Here is a 17550-nt window from a genome sequence, read left to right on the forward strand (position 1 = left end):
ATATATAATATATATTAGTGCTGGCCCCAGTTTGTGACTCCCATATGTCACCATTACATTTGAGTCAGAGAGACAAGCATCTAATTCTCCTGTGATCAACCAGCGATCTTTGGAAAAAAACAGAAGGTTGTTCAAAAACACTTACCTCTATTCTGAGTTTTATCTTCATTTCCAGAATCCTTAAATACTCTTCTAACCATCCGGAGGAAAAAATATGTCATCTGCTGCACAATGAAAAAACTTTTAATCTGTTTCCCAAATTGTGACTGTATTTTCTAATCCAGGTAGCTGGAAATGACATATTTCCTGGCTCTTTTTGTGAAACAGAAGCAAAATATTAACAAATGATTGTGTATGAAAATATTAAATATTGAAAAGAAACATCAATTTATACCAATATAACTGATTCAATCTCAGCTCATGCTGCACAATTTGAGCAAGGAGATTTGTCATTTTTGGCTACCATCTTTGTTTGGATTAGAAAAAAGAATGCAACTTGGAAAACAGGTGAAAAATATATTTGTATCACGCAACAGACAGAATTGTCTTTTCATCTAGATGGTTACCAGAGTATTTGAAGATTCTGGAAATACAGAACAGCATTAAGTGGGGCTATATAAGGGTTACATTTCAACCCAACCCAGTAAATGTTTGTATGTTAATCTGGACACAAGAGAGTATTTTCATAGTATGTAGCATAGTGTGACTAGTTAACAAATACAAGCAGGCAAATTAGCATTGTTCTATATCCAACATATCTATCTAATACAGCTTCATCCAATTTATTTGCAGAACAGAGTTTACCCAGCTTTTCAGTCATGCAGTCACAGGCATAATGCACTGCATATATGTGTACAATGTCTATAAAATGTCAGTCAAAGCAGAAGGATATTGATCTCTCCGAGCCTGTGCAGTATGTTGTGCTGGCTAATGATTTGTATTCACAGTGGCAGTTGATATCCATTCTATCCATTAGGGAGAAATACAGCCAAGCAGCACCAGTGAACTGATGTGCAATTCAAATGTTGACGCTCCAAATCAGCTTTCTCATTACGGTCTTAAAGTTATCACTCAGCCTTCATCAAAAGAGGCTGCTTGCTCAGTTTTGTGCAAAGGCTGCGGTTAAGGCTGAGCAAGAATTTCATAAAAAAAATAAATAAATAAAAATTACTTTTTCATGAAGATGTCTGGTTTTAACCAGCAAGGTCAGACACTCCATTAACCTTTTGTTTATAATGGCAAGGTAAGATATTACTGGAGTATACTGTGGACTAGGCATATTCTTAAATTCACACGTAAGCACCACATCATAGCAATGTACAGTAGATAGAGTAGCATGCAGGTCTGGTGACACATAACTGCAATCGTTTTTATTCAACTGCTCTTACATTACCAATGTACAGACATTCAAAAAAGAACCATATGTATCTTTTTTTACAACATGCAAATTGCATATAAAAAGAAACAAAAAAAAGAAATGCAAAAAAACAATGTAAATTAAAAAAAAACATAATCTGCTTTTTATAGAAGTGAATATATAAAACTTGTCAGGTCATGCATATATACAGTACATGTCTCATTGCAGTGGAAGCCTCAGCCATGTGCTTTGAATTTTGAAAGGCCCATAGACCTAAAGTGGCCATACTGAGGGATCCACATATCCACGTAAGCAAGCCATAAAGACTACTGCAGTGGAGCGGCTCCTTAGATTTGGATCAGATTTAAATGATAGGGGATATGCAGTAATGGAAAATCAGTGGTCCAGATAAAAGAGTGCTTTACATCCTGGGATTCATTAGAAGACAAATGCATCTGTTCAGGTTGAAATGAATTTTGTATGCTTACTAATGTATCACTTTTCCCTGTCCAGCTGACTGCATTGCAGGCCAAGGTGCATTACCTGAGGTACCTCAGTGAACTCAGACTCTATGGAGGGAGGGAGTTCAAATCAATACTTTTGGTAAGGCCATTAGTTCTGGAAAGGATTTGTTAAAGTTTGAGAACAAACTTGAGTTTAGAACTGCATCTCTGTCGTTGCGAAAACCTTTTAGGATAAAAGTTCGACATAATTGATTGGTTTTTGAATTGCTTTTAACTGTCCTATTCATACACACTACTTTCTGTAGCAAGGGGAGAAACAGACAGAGGTGACACTGTTAGTGGGCCCTCGTTATGGCATCAGTCATGTCATCAACACCCGGACCAACCTGGTGGCCCTATTGGCTGACTTCAGCCATGTCAACCGCATCGAGATCCTCACTGAGGATGAGACCAATGTCCGACTGGAGCTGCATGTTCTTGATGTCAGGGTGAGCTCAGTTCTGCCTGCAAACAGAAGTACCAGCAAACAGTATTTTGTCCTACACAAATTATAGCATCTGCTGTCTATCCTTTCCTTTTTTTTCTTGTTCTGCCCCCTTCCACCATTTCTTTCTTCCCCCATCTGTTTTATTTTACAGCCCATCACACTGATCATGGAGTCGAGTGATGCAATGAATCTGGCCTGTCTAACAGCAGGCTACTATCGCCTCCTAGTGGACTCAAGGAGATCTATCTTCAGCATGGCCCACTGCAATAGCACTGGAGGGGATGACAATAGTGAGTTATTAACATGTGTGCACATATGTGTGTGTCGTCAAGATAGTATGGATAAAAAAAAAAATGAATGAAAGCCCCAGATCTTATGCTATTGTTTTTTACAAAAATTGAATCTTCAAAGCCTCTGTGCAAGATCATATACCAGATTCTATCCATAATTACAATTTTAAAAAGTCAAATTCATTTGTGATGCAAATGTTGAAGAGACAAAACGTATGATCTTTGACCTGGCAGAAAGCTCCATAAAAAAACATTAAAAATTGAGAAGTTGATGAACACTCTCGCTCTGACACATTTTAGAAGAAAAAGACTTAAGGCTAGATTAAATGACTTAAATATTAATGTTTTACAGTGCACCATAAAACCGCCAATGTCTTGAAGAGAGTACTCAAAAGTCTAGTGAGGAGGAGGCAATTCCTTTAAAATTTAATCAACATAAAATATAAAACAAAAAAAGTAATAAAACTATGTATTGCTGCTGTCTGCAGGTCAGGATCGTGTCCTGGAGTGGCCATACAGCACATCTTTGGGGGACAACGAGGAGCCATCACCCAGCCAGAGAGAGGTCTATAACAGGGACTCTGAATATTCAGACAATGTTCAGAGAGAAAACAGCATCTCTCCTTACTTCCATGAACCCCAAAACCCTGACAGAGACCTTGGGACACGGAGAAGTCCTTTGCCCCCTCCTCTTCCCCCCGCTACCAGACACAAATCTCAAGACTCACCTCGGAGCGCCAAAGTGTCATTTATTTTCGGAGGAGACCCACCTTTGAACAAGACTAAGAACTTAGGCTATGAAAGACTTTTAGAGAGCCCTGAGGTACCTGAACACAGACCGCTCTACTTGCACAACAATACAGACTTCCGGTCACAGGATAGGGTGCCATTTCAATTCAGTGGTCTGACACATGTCTATAGTAACATTATAAGTGAGGAAGGTGGTGAGGAGCCACTGCTAAGAGATCTTTTTTATCGTGACACAACGGATGATGCAGAGGACGACGACGATGCTTCATGCGAAGAAGACTCTACTGGGGGGACACCAGTGGGTGATGACAGAGGAGGTGGAGATGAAAACTGCGGTAACCAAGGAGGAGGGTTAGCCACGGCAGCCGGCAAAGCTACCTTCCTCACGCTTTCTGGTTCTACTGATGACATCATTGATCTGACATCACTGCCTCCTCCTGAGGGAGACGACGGCGTTGACGATGACGAAGAAGACACACTGCTGCAGACGCTCAATCTTGCAATCGCAGCTCCACCGCCAGGCTTTCGGGACAGTTCAGATGAGGACGCAGCACCCGAGGGAAGGCCGCTAAGCACACGCGACAATGATGATATACCGGTATCGTTAATTGATGCCATTCCAACACGTGGAGAGGGAGAAAGTAGCAGGGGAGGGGAGAGAAGGCTGGAAAATGCAGTCATGCACACTCTACAGGCACTTGAGTCTCTGTCTGTATCTGAACAGAGGCCTCCCCCTCCACCACCCAACAGTAACAATCCAGGTCTGTTGAATACTAATGCAAGCGCAGTAATGTTTGATCGCCATTATTCATGTATTTTGTTTATAAGTGGTTTTCTGAGATTTTTACTCAGATTCCTGCATAACCTACCCCAAATAAATCCTGTGTCTCAGTCTATGATGTTTGATTCTCTAATTTAATATCATTTAGACCACTAAATGATTTAATTTGTGTTCATTTTATCAAAGCTATCATTTGCTCTTTTTATCCTGAGTTTTTTTCCTCTAATGGGTTTCCCTCTCTACCATTTAGCTTTAATTCTCTGTAACCTCTTGCCCCCTTGAGTTAGTAAACTATCAAAACACATCCACCTGAACAAAAAACATTTGAATAATGTGCCCTTTCATATATATGTTGTCATAGCCCTGTGTAATATTTAAAACAGTGCACATTTAAAAGCAATTATCTTTTACTTGAATGACCCATATTTTACTTCTTATCTTCTAGGTGTTTACACATCTCGAGGCTTTAGTCCAGAGTCTTCCTCAGATTCTGGCAACGAGACCAACTCCTCAGAGATGACCGAAATCTCTGAACTGGCTGCTACTCACAGGCTCAGCGAGAGTCACATGCGTCTTTTGGTGGCCACAAGGGAGGGATACCAACCTTTACTTGAGGAAAAAACAGAATTCCCCGTCTCACCTAGTACAGCAGGAACGATACAGAAGAAACCCCGTAGTCCAACACGCCACCTTCAGCCTCCAGCAGTTCCTCCGAGACAGAGCCCCCTTTTGGACACAGCATCATCAGGGCCAGACAGCTTGGAGGTGAGGTCCCATACTAACCTCTCCTCCACTCTCCAGCGCCCAAGTTCCACCACACCAGGAGGCAAGCATCACAAAAAGTCTGCAGACTCCAGTGGGAAATATAACACCTTCAGCACAAGGGAAGGACATAGAGGTGAGAGTGGTGGCAGCAGCAGCCATCTTGACTTAAGTCAGCGCACTTCATTCTGTGAGCGAGGGGAAAGTCAAAGAAGTGTTGGGGTGAACAGCCTCCCCCGTGACCATCACAGAATTCCCCGCCCTGCTTCCTCCACCTCTGATCGCCTGTTAGACGTTGTCAACATGGGGGAGTGTGGTACAGATAATGGAGCTACGGCTGTTGAACAAGATGAACATCTAGTTGTAGCATCGTTGCTGTCCCCAACCAAAAAATCTAAATCAGGGGGGTCTGACCAAGGATCAGACATACAAAGTGACCATCAGCCGATTTCAAGACAGCAGAGTGTTGCACGGTTGTGTGAGTACCATCTAGCAAAAAGGATTTCAAATTTGCAAGGAGAAGCCCACAGTTCACTACAGGGATCTCTGTGCTCATCTCTGGATGCTGGTGGCAGCACAAACAGTAGTGCCTGTGCCACCCCAACTGACTCACCACTTGGCCCTGGCATGAATGAATCAAAACACCACCATATGCAAAGGCACCCGCTTTCTAGTTCCTCCTCCTCATTACTCAGGGTGCTAAACTATGAAGATAGCAAACCTGGAATTCCCCACAGCATCCCTGGCCAGAGCACTCAGGGAAAAGACCTTCACCCTCATGCAGACCCTGCCCTCCTTCGGAAAATGCTGCCCAACATTCACCCTCCTGCTGCCGGGGCTGAACCAGTCCGTCCCTCCTCAGCCACACCGTCTAAGCATAAAGAGACCACAGGTACTGGAAGCAAGAGGCCCTACAATGATCTGCATGCTAAACAACAGGCCTGTTTTAAAGGGCTGAACCAGAAAGAAGGCAGTGAGGCCTACAGACAACTGATAAACTATCTAACAGTCAGCCAGATGCATCAGGGAGGAAAGCTGCACAGTGCAGGCATGGGAGGGGCAGTGAAAAAGGACACTAGACGCTATATCACTAGCAACCCTCAGCTTGTTGAAATGGTTAAGAATAGGGGGAACACAATTGCTCGCTGCCCTTGTATGCCCTCCTCCATATCATCCCCATTCCTCAGCCCAAATTTAGTAACCCCTAATACAGCCACCATGCAGATGGCAAATAAAAATCCACGGTCATACCATTCTGCCACACTTCCTGCCAAACTCAAGAGAAGTCCTGATATGCATGCTCAGAGACCAAATGACTGTCTAGATTTGAGGCCAGCTTCAGCTGAGAGGAGAAGCTCCTTTTCTGGCCTGGAAAGTGAGCTAGAGAGGAGTGGTATGGACCCAGAACACTTCCTGTCACTGTATAAGAGAGATGGCTGTATTAGCCGTGATGGGGGATTCATCACAGGTGTAAACCGCGAGGGTGGGGGTACTGCTAACCGCCCTCCACCTCGGTCAAGAAGCCAACCTGCAGGCAACACTGATGACTGGTTCAAATCAGACCCAAGGGCAAAACATGCAGTTCGTCAGACTCCTCATTCTCGTCCTAATGATTCTCTTTGTTTCTCTGCTGCCCCCAGTGTAAGTTGTCAACGAGACCTCAACCCCATCTCACTAGGAAGGGGAGACCACCCCTCAGCTTTTATCAGGCAGGCATCTACTGGGGCTAGAGCTTGCATTACATCCCCAACTCCCAACACACAATCTCCACCTCCTCCACCACCTCCCCCACCACCTCCTCCTCCTCCTCCTTTGTCTCTACCCACACAAGCCAACACTAGCTCCAGCAACTCAGGATGCCCACTGGATTCCATCCATTCCATCCAGTCCCGGCAAAATCAGAACCACATTCATGCTGTTACCCCGACCTTGCCACAGACGGATCCCTTCAGCAATAATCTGCAAAGGGGCCGGGAGCTCAAACGCAGCACTAGCAATGTGACTGCCAGTTCTGGTAGTGTGGAAGTTCTCTTTGATAAGCCCACCCGAAGCCGGAGCCAGCAGCCCTTGTCACCATCTGTGCCCCAGCAAGGTGAGACCAAAGTCCAGCGGAGGCCAACAAGGAAGCGGCTCTCCAAGAGCTACTCCCAAGGCTCTGTATCTTCCCACGCCACATGCTGGTCTACAGGTAGTAGGATAGACAGTAGAAGGGCATCTGTTGCATTTCCTTTACAGAAAGATGCCAAACACATGAAGGGCTCTCAAAAATTGGATACCAGTCCCTGGAGATGCAATGGGCCTTTTAGCTACTGTTTCTTTAAACGTAAGAGTGAAGGCGAAGAGGATGAGATTGAGTGGGAGAGGCCCAGACGAAGCCGTGGTGGGAATGATATTGATAACGACAGTATTGCTGCATCGGCTATTTTCCCTTGTGGCTCAGCAGTGGATGCAGCCGGGGAACAGCTATATGGTGAGGTACTCAATAACATGAGCTTTAGTGACCGTCTGGCCCGAATCAATGCACTCAAGGACCGCATGTACGGCTTCCCTTCCGGCTTCACAGATGTCCGCCGTGATGCCAGTGAGCTCATTGCGCTGGTGAGATCCAGCGTAGGTCGCTGCGATCGTGGAGCCCAGATGCCTATCCATGATGTATCCCAGTACAAGCAGCTCCTCTCTGTTGAGTCGAAAGAATTAGGCCGGGCATGCCGGAGGATGGCACAGGCGCACAGTAGTCCTGAAGAGATGCTTCTGGCTGTAACTTGCAGCTTCCAGGTGCTATGTTGTCTCTGCGAAGCTTGTATGTGTCTGGTTAAGGGGCTTGGTCTCTCAGCCTCACACCAACAGAGAGAGGTTGTGGCGAAGGTCGACGAGGTCGTCATGAACTATATCTGTTTACTCAAAGCGGCTGAGGCTGCCACCGTGGGAGCACCAGGGGAGCACAGCGTGAAAGCCCTGGTCCGCCACTCCAGTACCATGTCGGCCATTGCTAACGCACTCACCCGCTCCCTTAAAACGCTGCTTAGCAAGTAGAGGCTACTCCTTTTGCTTTCTAGTGTGGCCTACGCAGTCAGTAGAAGTCTGTCTTTAAGCATCTTGTTATTTTTGAGGCTGCTGGAAGAGTCATATATTTTTCTTATAAGGTCTAGACAATCTCAATATCAGAATCACTAAAGTGTAAGACTTGTTGCCGTTAGACTTAACATCGAACTTACATTACACTCCAACTGAAAAGATGAGTAAGATGCTGAAAAGCAGTCCTCACTGACTTCACTTGCTTTTTCTGATGACAATATTGTAACGTATATTTACAAAGCCATACTGTCACAGACCTTTGTAATATGATATACTGTATACCTAATAGATATCCTTTTACCTGTGCATTATGTAACTTATTTAAAAAATGTATATAATGTACATAAATACAATATTATTTATTTGATGTAGCAGTTTCAAGAAGCCATGGAGTATACAGCTTAATTTGCTCTATATTGCACAGGGCTGGAGTGAATTCACTTTCGATCAGTTCATAAAGTGCAGTTTTACTACAGATATTTATAATTGTTACTATAATAATTTAACTGTAGAAATGTAACAAAACATGTGTCACTTTGAGTCCAGTGAAGAAATTGTTGCTATCATTGTATTCACATGCTAAATATTCAATTGTAATTCTGAATGACTGTAAAAGTAAACTGATTTCAACCCTGTTGCATTAAAATGCAGTTTACTTGCAAGATGGGAGGAACATTTGTTCGAAATGTTGAAAACACAGGGACACTAAAATTGCACTGCATTTACCACTGCTTCATATTTTACCACCTAGATTTTTTCAGATAAGATTAATAAGCAGTATATAATAAAGAGTTACCCGAAAACTAAATATATAATACTATTACTATAATTCTATATCAAAAATTTAAAAATATTTTGAATTTCTGAAAGAGTATTTCAGACTGACCATTGTATAAATTATATCTAATTATTTTTACGTTTTTGTGTTTTATTATCATCTGTTTTGGAATAAGTTCTGTGCTTGAAATTATTTATTATTCCACACTATGTATCAAAATGCAGTTATGTCTCTTGACAAGAAATTAAATTCCCATTTTTTTTTCGATAATCCACAAACCCATTAAAAAATATTTTACAGATATGTTTTGTCTCTTTCCATGTGTCTTTTGGTTTGAATCCTGTCCTGAATGTCTGTTCTAATGTCACTTTCATAATACTGTCTGTCAACAGTTGATATTGCAGTCTGCAGTCATACTCCTGGCACACAGTGCATTGTGAAAGTATGTTGACTATGCTTTATGAGATTAAAATATGATTACAATCTAAGTATGCTATATAATGTTGCAGAAACATGCATTTTAATCATTTCCATACAAACACTCTTAATTAGGCCGTACATATTAAAACATATGATACACTGTGAATGCTGCCATCTGCTTTTCAAACTGAATGCAACATGCACATACTGTATATTTGAACAATGTCTTTCTTTTGTCATATTTGAATCTACTGCCAGATGTTTGTTTATTACATACTACATACAGGATGCACCCACAGTACAGAGGATGCTTCAAGGTCCCCATTTACAGTACTTTTGACTAGTTCAAAGGTCCATGACTCCTGAAAGACTGCATATGGCACTAGATGCCCTCTTCATGGCCTACTTGTGTGTAAGTTTCAGTTCTCAGAAGATATTATAAAGGACATAACTGTAGTATTTCATTGCATCATTCACAACTTTTGGTCAATGAGGATGTGTGCTCAAAATTAATTTATGACACAATCTTTTCGCTCCTGTGCAAAGACCTGAGAATCCAGGTTCGTTGTCAAGCATCACTCAGAAGTGGCATGCAGTGGCTGAGCTGCAAACAAAAACAACAACAAAAAACACACAGGTAAGTGTGATGCTTGTATAAAAATAACATAATATATGTTTTAATTTTGGTTTTAGCAGCGGTGACAGTTCTTACCCATTCAAACCAGCTATTCTTTGACAGGGGCCAGTTGAATTAACTCTTAAACTTAGCCAAGTATATAAAGTACGACAATATGTATTTTTACAAAGTTAACAACTTCAAATTAGTCATACCATTCAATTGTGGCTTGCACATGTTTCTTATGGATTTTGTTAGCATACGAAAATAGACAGTGTACAGCACCACATGCTGATGCAGCATCAAGATTGTGACGGGAGTGGAAGGGAGAATATGGAGGCTTCATATATATATATATACATTAAGAAAAAAATAACTTCCCCTCTCCATGGCAAGTGAAGAAGTAGGCCTATATCAGGGTAACATAAAGAAGATTTGAGAGTGTATAGTGTGTGTGGCTGTGGTAGTGTCTCCATGCCGTGATTATTTCCCTATTGTGCGGAGGAGATGTTGGGGCACACAGTGGCCACCTCAACAACAAGTATACAACAAGTTTACAGCACCTTGTGTATACAGCTTGAGACAATAATCACAAACAGGCCAGGGCGACAAAAGGTTGCAATAAAAAAAGAAATAAAAAGTTAAATAAACATCTTATAAAGCTTACAGTGGTTATACGTTTTAACAGCTTTTTTTTGTTATGTATATTTTGATACTTATGAAATGTATTATTTAATATGGACAGTCAGCTCTGAAAACTGGCTTTTTGCTTAAGAATTTGGATTTGTGAATATAAATTTTGGTTAATATAATAAACAAAGTAATCAAATAGAACTGCCAACAGATCCCTGACATATCCAGTGAATCCAAACAAAACATTTCTTCCAAAGTAATAAAAAGGGAGAGTGGATACAATAAATCGTGACAATTTACTCCACAATTGTTTTGATTATAGGCCACAGGCCACAGCGCTTCTCTGTGCTCGCCACAAAGCACAGCGGCCACCTCGTTTGCATATTGGGCGCCTGTTTGTACGTAGGCAGTGACGTCTACCAATCAGGTGGACCCATGCAAGCAAGCCACGCCCGCGCGGCAACTAGTGTCGCGCGCCTCATCAGCATTGTGCAGACAAAAGTTGTTACTTTATCTCTACCTCCGCTTCGGCAGGCTTCACAAGAGCGGAGACGTTTTGTTGTGCTGACTTTATTTCAAGCAATTTTGTCTTTTTAGTGGATAGAAACGAGCACGAAAACTACAGTGGTTGTTTTGAAGAAAAGCTCCTGAACGCCGAGTTCCCTACTAACCGTGGAGAAGTTATTGTCGTGCACCCAGTGGGGTTTAAAGTTCAGCTAACAGTAGCGTCGCTAGCAAGGAGTTAGCGCCATAAAATTAGCTGGTTAGTTTAGTCACAATGGCAGCTGTGTGTCAGCCACGACGTGCCTTGGTGGAAATACCAGCTCCACAGCCCAAAATTGCAGGTAAGTCTGAAACATGACAACTGTCTACTTTGGCTGCGACAATTGCTGTGACTTACTTTCTTTGTAAGAAGGCGCCACTTCGCTATCATGCTAACAACAGTTGTTTGAGGGGGGGTTCACAGTTGGTTAGCCGTTAAGTTATTGTTGTTGACGGCGTGTGTCAATTTTAGTTAAAATGCATCTCCTGGGGTGCTTGGAGCAAACAATACTGTAGAAAACACAAGTAAATGATATACAATTTTCCCTCTTCTTTCCTACAGCTCGTATGAGGAGGTCCTACCTAGAAATCCTAAGTGCCCGTCTGGCTCCGTCTCCACTTCCAAGAGGGAGAAACACTACTTCAAACACCAAGCGTGCGCAGTCCTGTAAGTACCACATAGAAACCATGGTCATTCAACCTGCAAAACCTACAAAAAATGTACAGCTGGTTTGTTGAGCAGACTTAATAGGAAGCAAAAAGAAACATTGCATGAGGGTAAAAATGCTGTGAGCCTCAGGAGTGGTGGTTTTCACTGTAGTGTGTCTTGTCAATCCGGTTTCCTCTACCATTCAATATTAGTCAACCTGACAGTCTACATCAATGAAAATAAATTCTTCAGAGTGGTAAAAACACATTTCTGAGGTAAATGCAATACTCCCATCAATAATTGGTTTCCCCCCTGTTTGCTGTGGTCTGTTATTGTCCTAATCATATCCTTTTTATTTTTCAGTGGATTTATCCATCAATGGGGTGTGGAGTGGGAGGATAGAGGAGCAGTGTGAGAAGATGGACGAGCACCACACCCCGCTCTCCAAACAGCAACTTGTACAGCTAATCAGATCCCTCATCTTAGTTGAACAGGTATTTTCATGTGACCATATTAATAAGATAAAATGTTGCCCATCTGAGGTGAATTTTCGTGCTCAAGATGTTCAGTGTACATGGCATACAATGTAACCTCAAATGTGGTGTGTTTCATTGTATCCCAGAGCCAAGAGCCCAGGATCCTGGCCTCCGACCTGAAGTATCTCCAGGACGACTTGCAATTAAAGAAGGCAAATGTTTACAGGTCCATACCCTACTCACGGTTTGGCTCCAACAGGGATGCTCACTGCTACAGAAAAGCATATCCTCACCTTGTGGCATTCAAAGTGAGTATCAGTGATATCTAACTTGTTTGTATAAATGATGACACTTTTGGAAACCTGCAGATTTAATTTCACTATAAAGTTCAATTCTCATTTGCAGGAAAGCACTAAAGTGTTTCATTTATACTTGTAAAGGGATTGTTGGCTCTCTGAGCACACCCCTGGTACTCTTTTCTAATTGAGCTTTCTTTTCTTCTTAAAAGGAATCTTTGTCACAGATATATATAAAAAAAAATGCTCCATAGGATACCTCTGTGTGGCTCTGTGAGCCAAATGTTTTACTGTGTCATCCTAATCCATCACCTCCTTATCCTCCCCCTCAGGTTTCATGTCAGGAGTGGGGCCAGGTTCTTTTGAGGAACAAAGAGTGGGACGCTGTGTTGGAGCACACACTGATGGCGTGGCGCTACACCAGCGAGTTGCCGCAGTGGGATACAGCAAACCATAACGCCCTCCGAGAACAGTGTTACAGCATTCTGGCATCTCACAGCCTCACTGCTCTCCAGCACTACTGCCCTGAACCAAACAGAGGACGCGAACTGCTCAGAAGGTAACACCTTAGTTTATGAAGGCATAGTCATAAAGTTGGTGTGTCAGTGTGCGCACTAATTACATATGCATTCTAATCAGATCAAGGTAATACTAGGCATTAAGGAAAATGTCATGTTAACACCTTAGTTTGTCATTGCTGGTGTAAGCACAACGTCATGTTCGAGTAATCCAAATGTTTTGGCAATATAAGTGCATAGTGTAATTTAATTCAGTGTTTTGACTTTATGCATACTGAAAGATCAGAGTGAACCAGATACTTGGTCGTGTTTTTGTACATAAATCAATCACTTCATTTTTTTTAGTGGCACTTTTAAGATGTTTCCTGACTGCTACTCACATCCTTCTGAACAATAACTTCATCCTTGAACAAAACAGGTCAACTCAAAGTACTGAGGAAATGAGGCTAATGCAAACCTTGCTGTGCTTGAATTACCTTAAAACTGTGTTAAGCATTTTTCACCACTATCTAGGGCAAGTAAGATCTCAGAACTCCTGAAGCCGTGATATACCAGATATAATATCGGTTACCACGTTTTTTGCTGACGTGTTGGCAACAGTTGTCTGCTTAAATATCCAGCTGAAGCATTGCAACATGGACATCCTACTGGAGTCCTGTCTTGCCATCTGTCAAATGTAAGTTCACTTACCTTTGAGCCCTTGGTTGGTCCACCAGTGCTTGAGGAAATTGGCTGGGTGTATTTGCCTTGCTAGTTGTTACATTTTCTTCACTGGGATGAATAAAAATATGTTTGTGTATAATGCTTATCAGCCATTCTCATTATTTTAGCAGCTAAAGTAAGATCCTGAGTATAGCCTTAAAAACAGTTGCATATGTGCTAAAGTGGTTGGTGTAGTAAACTTTGTAGCAAATAACCCAACTTCTTGATGAGTTATCATGAAGCCTAGTTGCTATCATATTCATTTGTTTATTATCACCTTACTGATGCCCGGTATTTTTAGTCATAGCTTTTGGCAATCAGTTCATCATCTCTAGATAACCTAAATGATGCATTGTTAGTTCTAGTAGAATTTAGTAAGTTTCTTGTTAAAACCTTCTCTGACTGATCACTCTCCTGTTTGTCTCTCTCTAGGTTGAAGATGGCTCAGTTGCACAGCCAGTCAATTGTACCCTGTATTCAGGAATTGCAGAGGATTATGGGATGTGCTGATGAATCCATGGACACAAAGTAATAAGAGAAACACTCCCAAACCAGCTGTCTACATCCTTACTGAGAAGGGTGCTTGGTGGCTTGTTTAGATGAGCTGAAGCATCTGTGTGTCGTCGTGGGCCAAAAAACAATTTTCATGGTAGTGTTAGTTTGAAAAACCACTACAGTATTCTTCCAAAGGGCAGGGTGGCAACAAAATGAACTAACTGCCAGTTAATGTAGAAAATGCAATAAAACCTCTTAATCACATTGCATTACTACACCAACTGGCAATTGTTTTGTTACGAGGAGTGTAACATTTTTTTGCCTGGCTCACCTCAGGGTGTATTCATGGCTGGATAATGTAACATTGTGTTCATATATTACCTACAGTAATAGTCTATTACAAAAATACGTTTCTTTTTAGAGCACCATTCACATTCTGAGAAATGTTGGGTTCACTTGGTGTGGGCAGCAAAATAATAAAAATGTATATTTTTTAGAACTTTGTATAGAAGAACCTTTGCATCGACCATTGAAATGTTAAAAGTATGAAATGGCCTTTATGTTTTATATGGGGGTGTGTGTGTGTATATGTACTGTTCACAATACTTGAAACTGGCCTTTGCTGTCTTGACTGTAGTTATGTTGCATATGTATGTCTTGTTTATAGAGTATTGTCTGTGTCACTGATTGCACTGTTGTTTGTCCTGAAAACTTGAAACATTTTGATAAAATAGACACCTAATTTAAATAAAGTTACTTTGTACTGCAGAGAAGCATGTTGATCTGTTGTGTGTTTTGGCCTCAGTATATTGTTGGTCCCTGTTCAATATACAGGGACATGTATGACTATATACAGTGTAAATAGTCATACATGTCAAACAGCTGTTTGTTTGTTTTTTTCCGTTGTAATGCACCAAACAGGAACTTAAAATCCCTTTCATCTCTAGCATTTACAGCAGACATCACATCTGCAACTCCCCCTTATGCAGATTTTATGTTTAAATTCAACATTTAAGGTATTAATGTATTGCTCTTATTGTCATGTAGTTGAAGTAAATGCTTAAATTTCATGGTTGCTGTTTGATATACACTAAATGTAAATATCAAACCAGTGACCATGAAACTACAATTTTACAGCATCTGTAATATATGCATATTACAGATGCTGTAAAATTGTAGTTTCTGCAGCATCTACTCCTGCAGATGTGCTGCTTTATCTTTTTTGTCTTAGTGCTGTATCCAAGTTCTTTCCAGGCATCTCATAGTGAATTAAAGTAAAAACACAGATCACCATAAGATCTTTTCATGAGTGGGAATTGAAGCACTACTGTTTTGGTTTTTTTGTAATACAATGGCAATAACTTAATATTCTTATTTTAGATAATCTTGTAGTTCAGTTTTTGTCTGAAGATGATTTGTAGGCTGTGGACGTTGACTCGCAGGATTGGATATTTGATTTGTCAACTTGAGTTAGCAAAGTACCTTGATTGGAGACTGCTGCTACTTAGACGTTCCATTGCAGTAGATAATAGGATTAATTGATCAATGGATTGATTATTTGCCTGTTCTGGCAGTGTGCAAGCTCTGCCCTTCAAGTTACCTTTGTATACCACTAGGTGGAGCCCACATTGCACCTTTCTCCCTTACCCAGTGTCACTGTCAGTGTCTCCACTGGAGGAACAGCTGTTGCCATGGCACTCTGTAGAGTGAATATTAAATATTTTTTAAATGCTATTTAGGGTTCAAGATAATGAATGGGAAGCTGATAGGGCGAGAAGCTGTTGGCTGACAAACAGACTTCCTGCAGTGCAATTTCTCTGTCAGGATTAAAGAAATTGCGCTAATATTACTTTTTTTTACTCATAAGGGGACATCTATAATGTCACTATTATCCTTTGGGGACTTGGATGTCCTATGATAGTATTTGGCAGTAATGTTTGTACACAATCCTTTTAAAAATCAGGATTAATAAAATATTTATCAACAGGGTATTGGATGGAGTTGATCATATTAATAAAACAGCCTATGGCAACTCAATATATGTAAATATGGCCAACCCACTCACATAGATATATGGTGTTAATTTGTAACCTGTAAATTGGAGATTAAATTGGAGAGCTCACGGTGGTTCAGACTCCCACACTTGAGCCCACATATGCTGGCCTACATCAAATCCCTCTGGAGTCTTTGTTGTTCCTCTCTGTCTCACTCTATCTTTTGTTGCCTCTCATTACAAAAAAAAATAATAATGAAAGAGGGAATAATACCACAGAGTGTTTGTCTAAACCGTCACAATAAATTAGCTTTCATAGCTTGCTCTTAGAGACACAATGTAGCAACATCCTAGAAATTTAATGACGGTAATGTCGAAATGTGTTCAGTAGTAGAACTTGAGGCTATTCCACATATGCTGAAAAGGCATGGCCTGGTTCTCACCTGAGATTAGTCCTCCAAGCAAATGGTTTTCAAAGTGGGATCCAGGGGATTCCCAGAGCGCTTTAGAGGGTACCAAGAGGTCCTTAGCAAAATCAGAAACCGAACTGAATGCACAAGGGTTAGTGTTTTGTAGTAAGCACTCTAGCATACTAATCTTTGCACTGTAGAAGAAACAACCCTTTAAAGAGGTCTGAGGCACACTGAAGTAGTGTAGAAGTTAAAATGCCTTTATTATGACATGGCTGCAAAGATAAAAAAAATATATCAATGCATTAAAGCTCCCCTGTGCCTAGGATGTTTTTTTCAAGGTTGCCTTCACCACAGCGCCAAGATCAGAGAGCTACCAGCTACAAAGACAGACCTCCCTGTTTGTTTGCCTCTCTGCGTAGCTGTTTCCCATTCATAGAGCAGTATATTCTGTATTTTACCTCAAGACTATAAACACCCCAAACAATGCTCCATTTAACTTATCCAAGATCAGCAATAGTTTATGTTCCCATTACATAATTTCACCAGAGGTTAACACAGGAGAGAATGTAAGAATACTTCACTCTTGGACTTGGTCATTGTCTCCCAAGTAACACCATAGCTAGTGATGCAGTTTTGTACTATGCCAAATGTAACCAAAGAATCATTCTCTGTACTGGCACAGATTCTTAATAGAAGAGGGTGTGAAACCTTATGTATGTCTATTTGTTAATCCTTTATATAGAAATGTTTGGAAGATACAAGAAGATGGCATTTAAAAGCTGACTTTAAACAGGGTAATTTATTGAGCCATGTTCTCAGTATGTATGTCTATATTACATCAGTGATGCAGGGCTATGTGTTTCTGTCCTAAAACACTCTTCTCTACCCATTATACTCTCTATAGCACATTGTCTTTTGTACTTTTCTAGATATCTGGTTAAACAAGGATGAGTTATGACATAGAGATATTGCTGCTACCAACAAATCATAATTTTTCAGTGTCAGTCCCTTAAAAATCAAAGCACAGCTTGTGCTCTCTAGACTATTTTTGC

The 17550-nt window shown here is 41.1% G+C and overlaps 2 protein-coding genes across 4 annotated transcripts in view; both read left to right on the forward strand.

Annotated features, from left to right (window-relative positions):
- LOC137177471 (FERM and PDZ domain-containing protein 4-like) overlaps window positions 1-9251 on the forward strand; it is a 72874-nt gene extending 63623 nt beyond the window's left edge. Inside the window, exons 12-16 of the mRNA XM_067583810.1 lie at window positions 1871-1960; window positions 2127-2309; window positions 2460-2598; window positions 3087-4109; window positions 4575-9251. Coding sequence (XP_067439911.1) covers window positions 1871-1960; window positions 2127-2309; window positions 2460-2598; window positions 3087-4109; window positions 4575-7924 — 4785 coding nt within the window. The 3' untranslated portion in view covers window positions 7925-9251. The remainder of the gene's footprint in view (window positions 1-1870; window positions 1961-2126; window positions 2310-2459; window positions 2599-3086; window positions 4110-4574) is intronic.
- A 1618-nt stretch (window positions 9252-10869) lies between these two features.
- LOC137176836 (uncharacterized) overlaps window positions 10870-17550 on the forward strand; it is a 38458-nt gene continuing 31777 nt past the window's right edge. The window contains exons 1-7 of one of the 3 annotated variants that reach the window (XR_010925866.1): window positions 10873-11258; window positions 11519-11623; window positions 11969-12099; window positions 12228-12389; window positions 12710-12936; window positions 13409-13571; window positions 14030-14219. Coding sequence is in view for 2 of the 3 variants with exons in the window: in XM_067582801.1 (XP_067438902.1) it covers window positions 11192-11258; window positions 11519-11623; window positions 11969-12099; window positions 12228-12389; window positions 12710-12936; window positions 14030-14129 (792 nt within the window). In the remaining variant the exon portion in view is untranslated. Of the gene's footprint in view, window positions 11259-11518; window positions 11624-11968; window positions 12100-12227; window positions 12390-12709; window positions 12937-13408; window positions 13572-14029; window positions 14866-17550 lie in introns of those variants that run through there. The other 2 variants (XM_067582801.1, XM_067582800.1) reach the window with 2 other exon arrangements.

Source organism: Thunnus thynnus, chromosome 24 (genome assembly GCF_963924715.1).
Source record: "Thunnus thynnus chromosome 24, fThuThy2.1, whole genome shotgun sequence".
Taxonomy (NCBI): domain Eukaryota; kingdom Metazoa; phylum Chordata; class Actinopteri; order Scombriformes; family Scombridae; genus Thunnus; species Thunnus thynnus.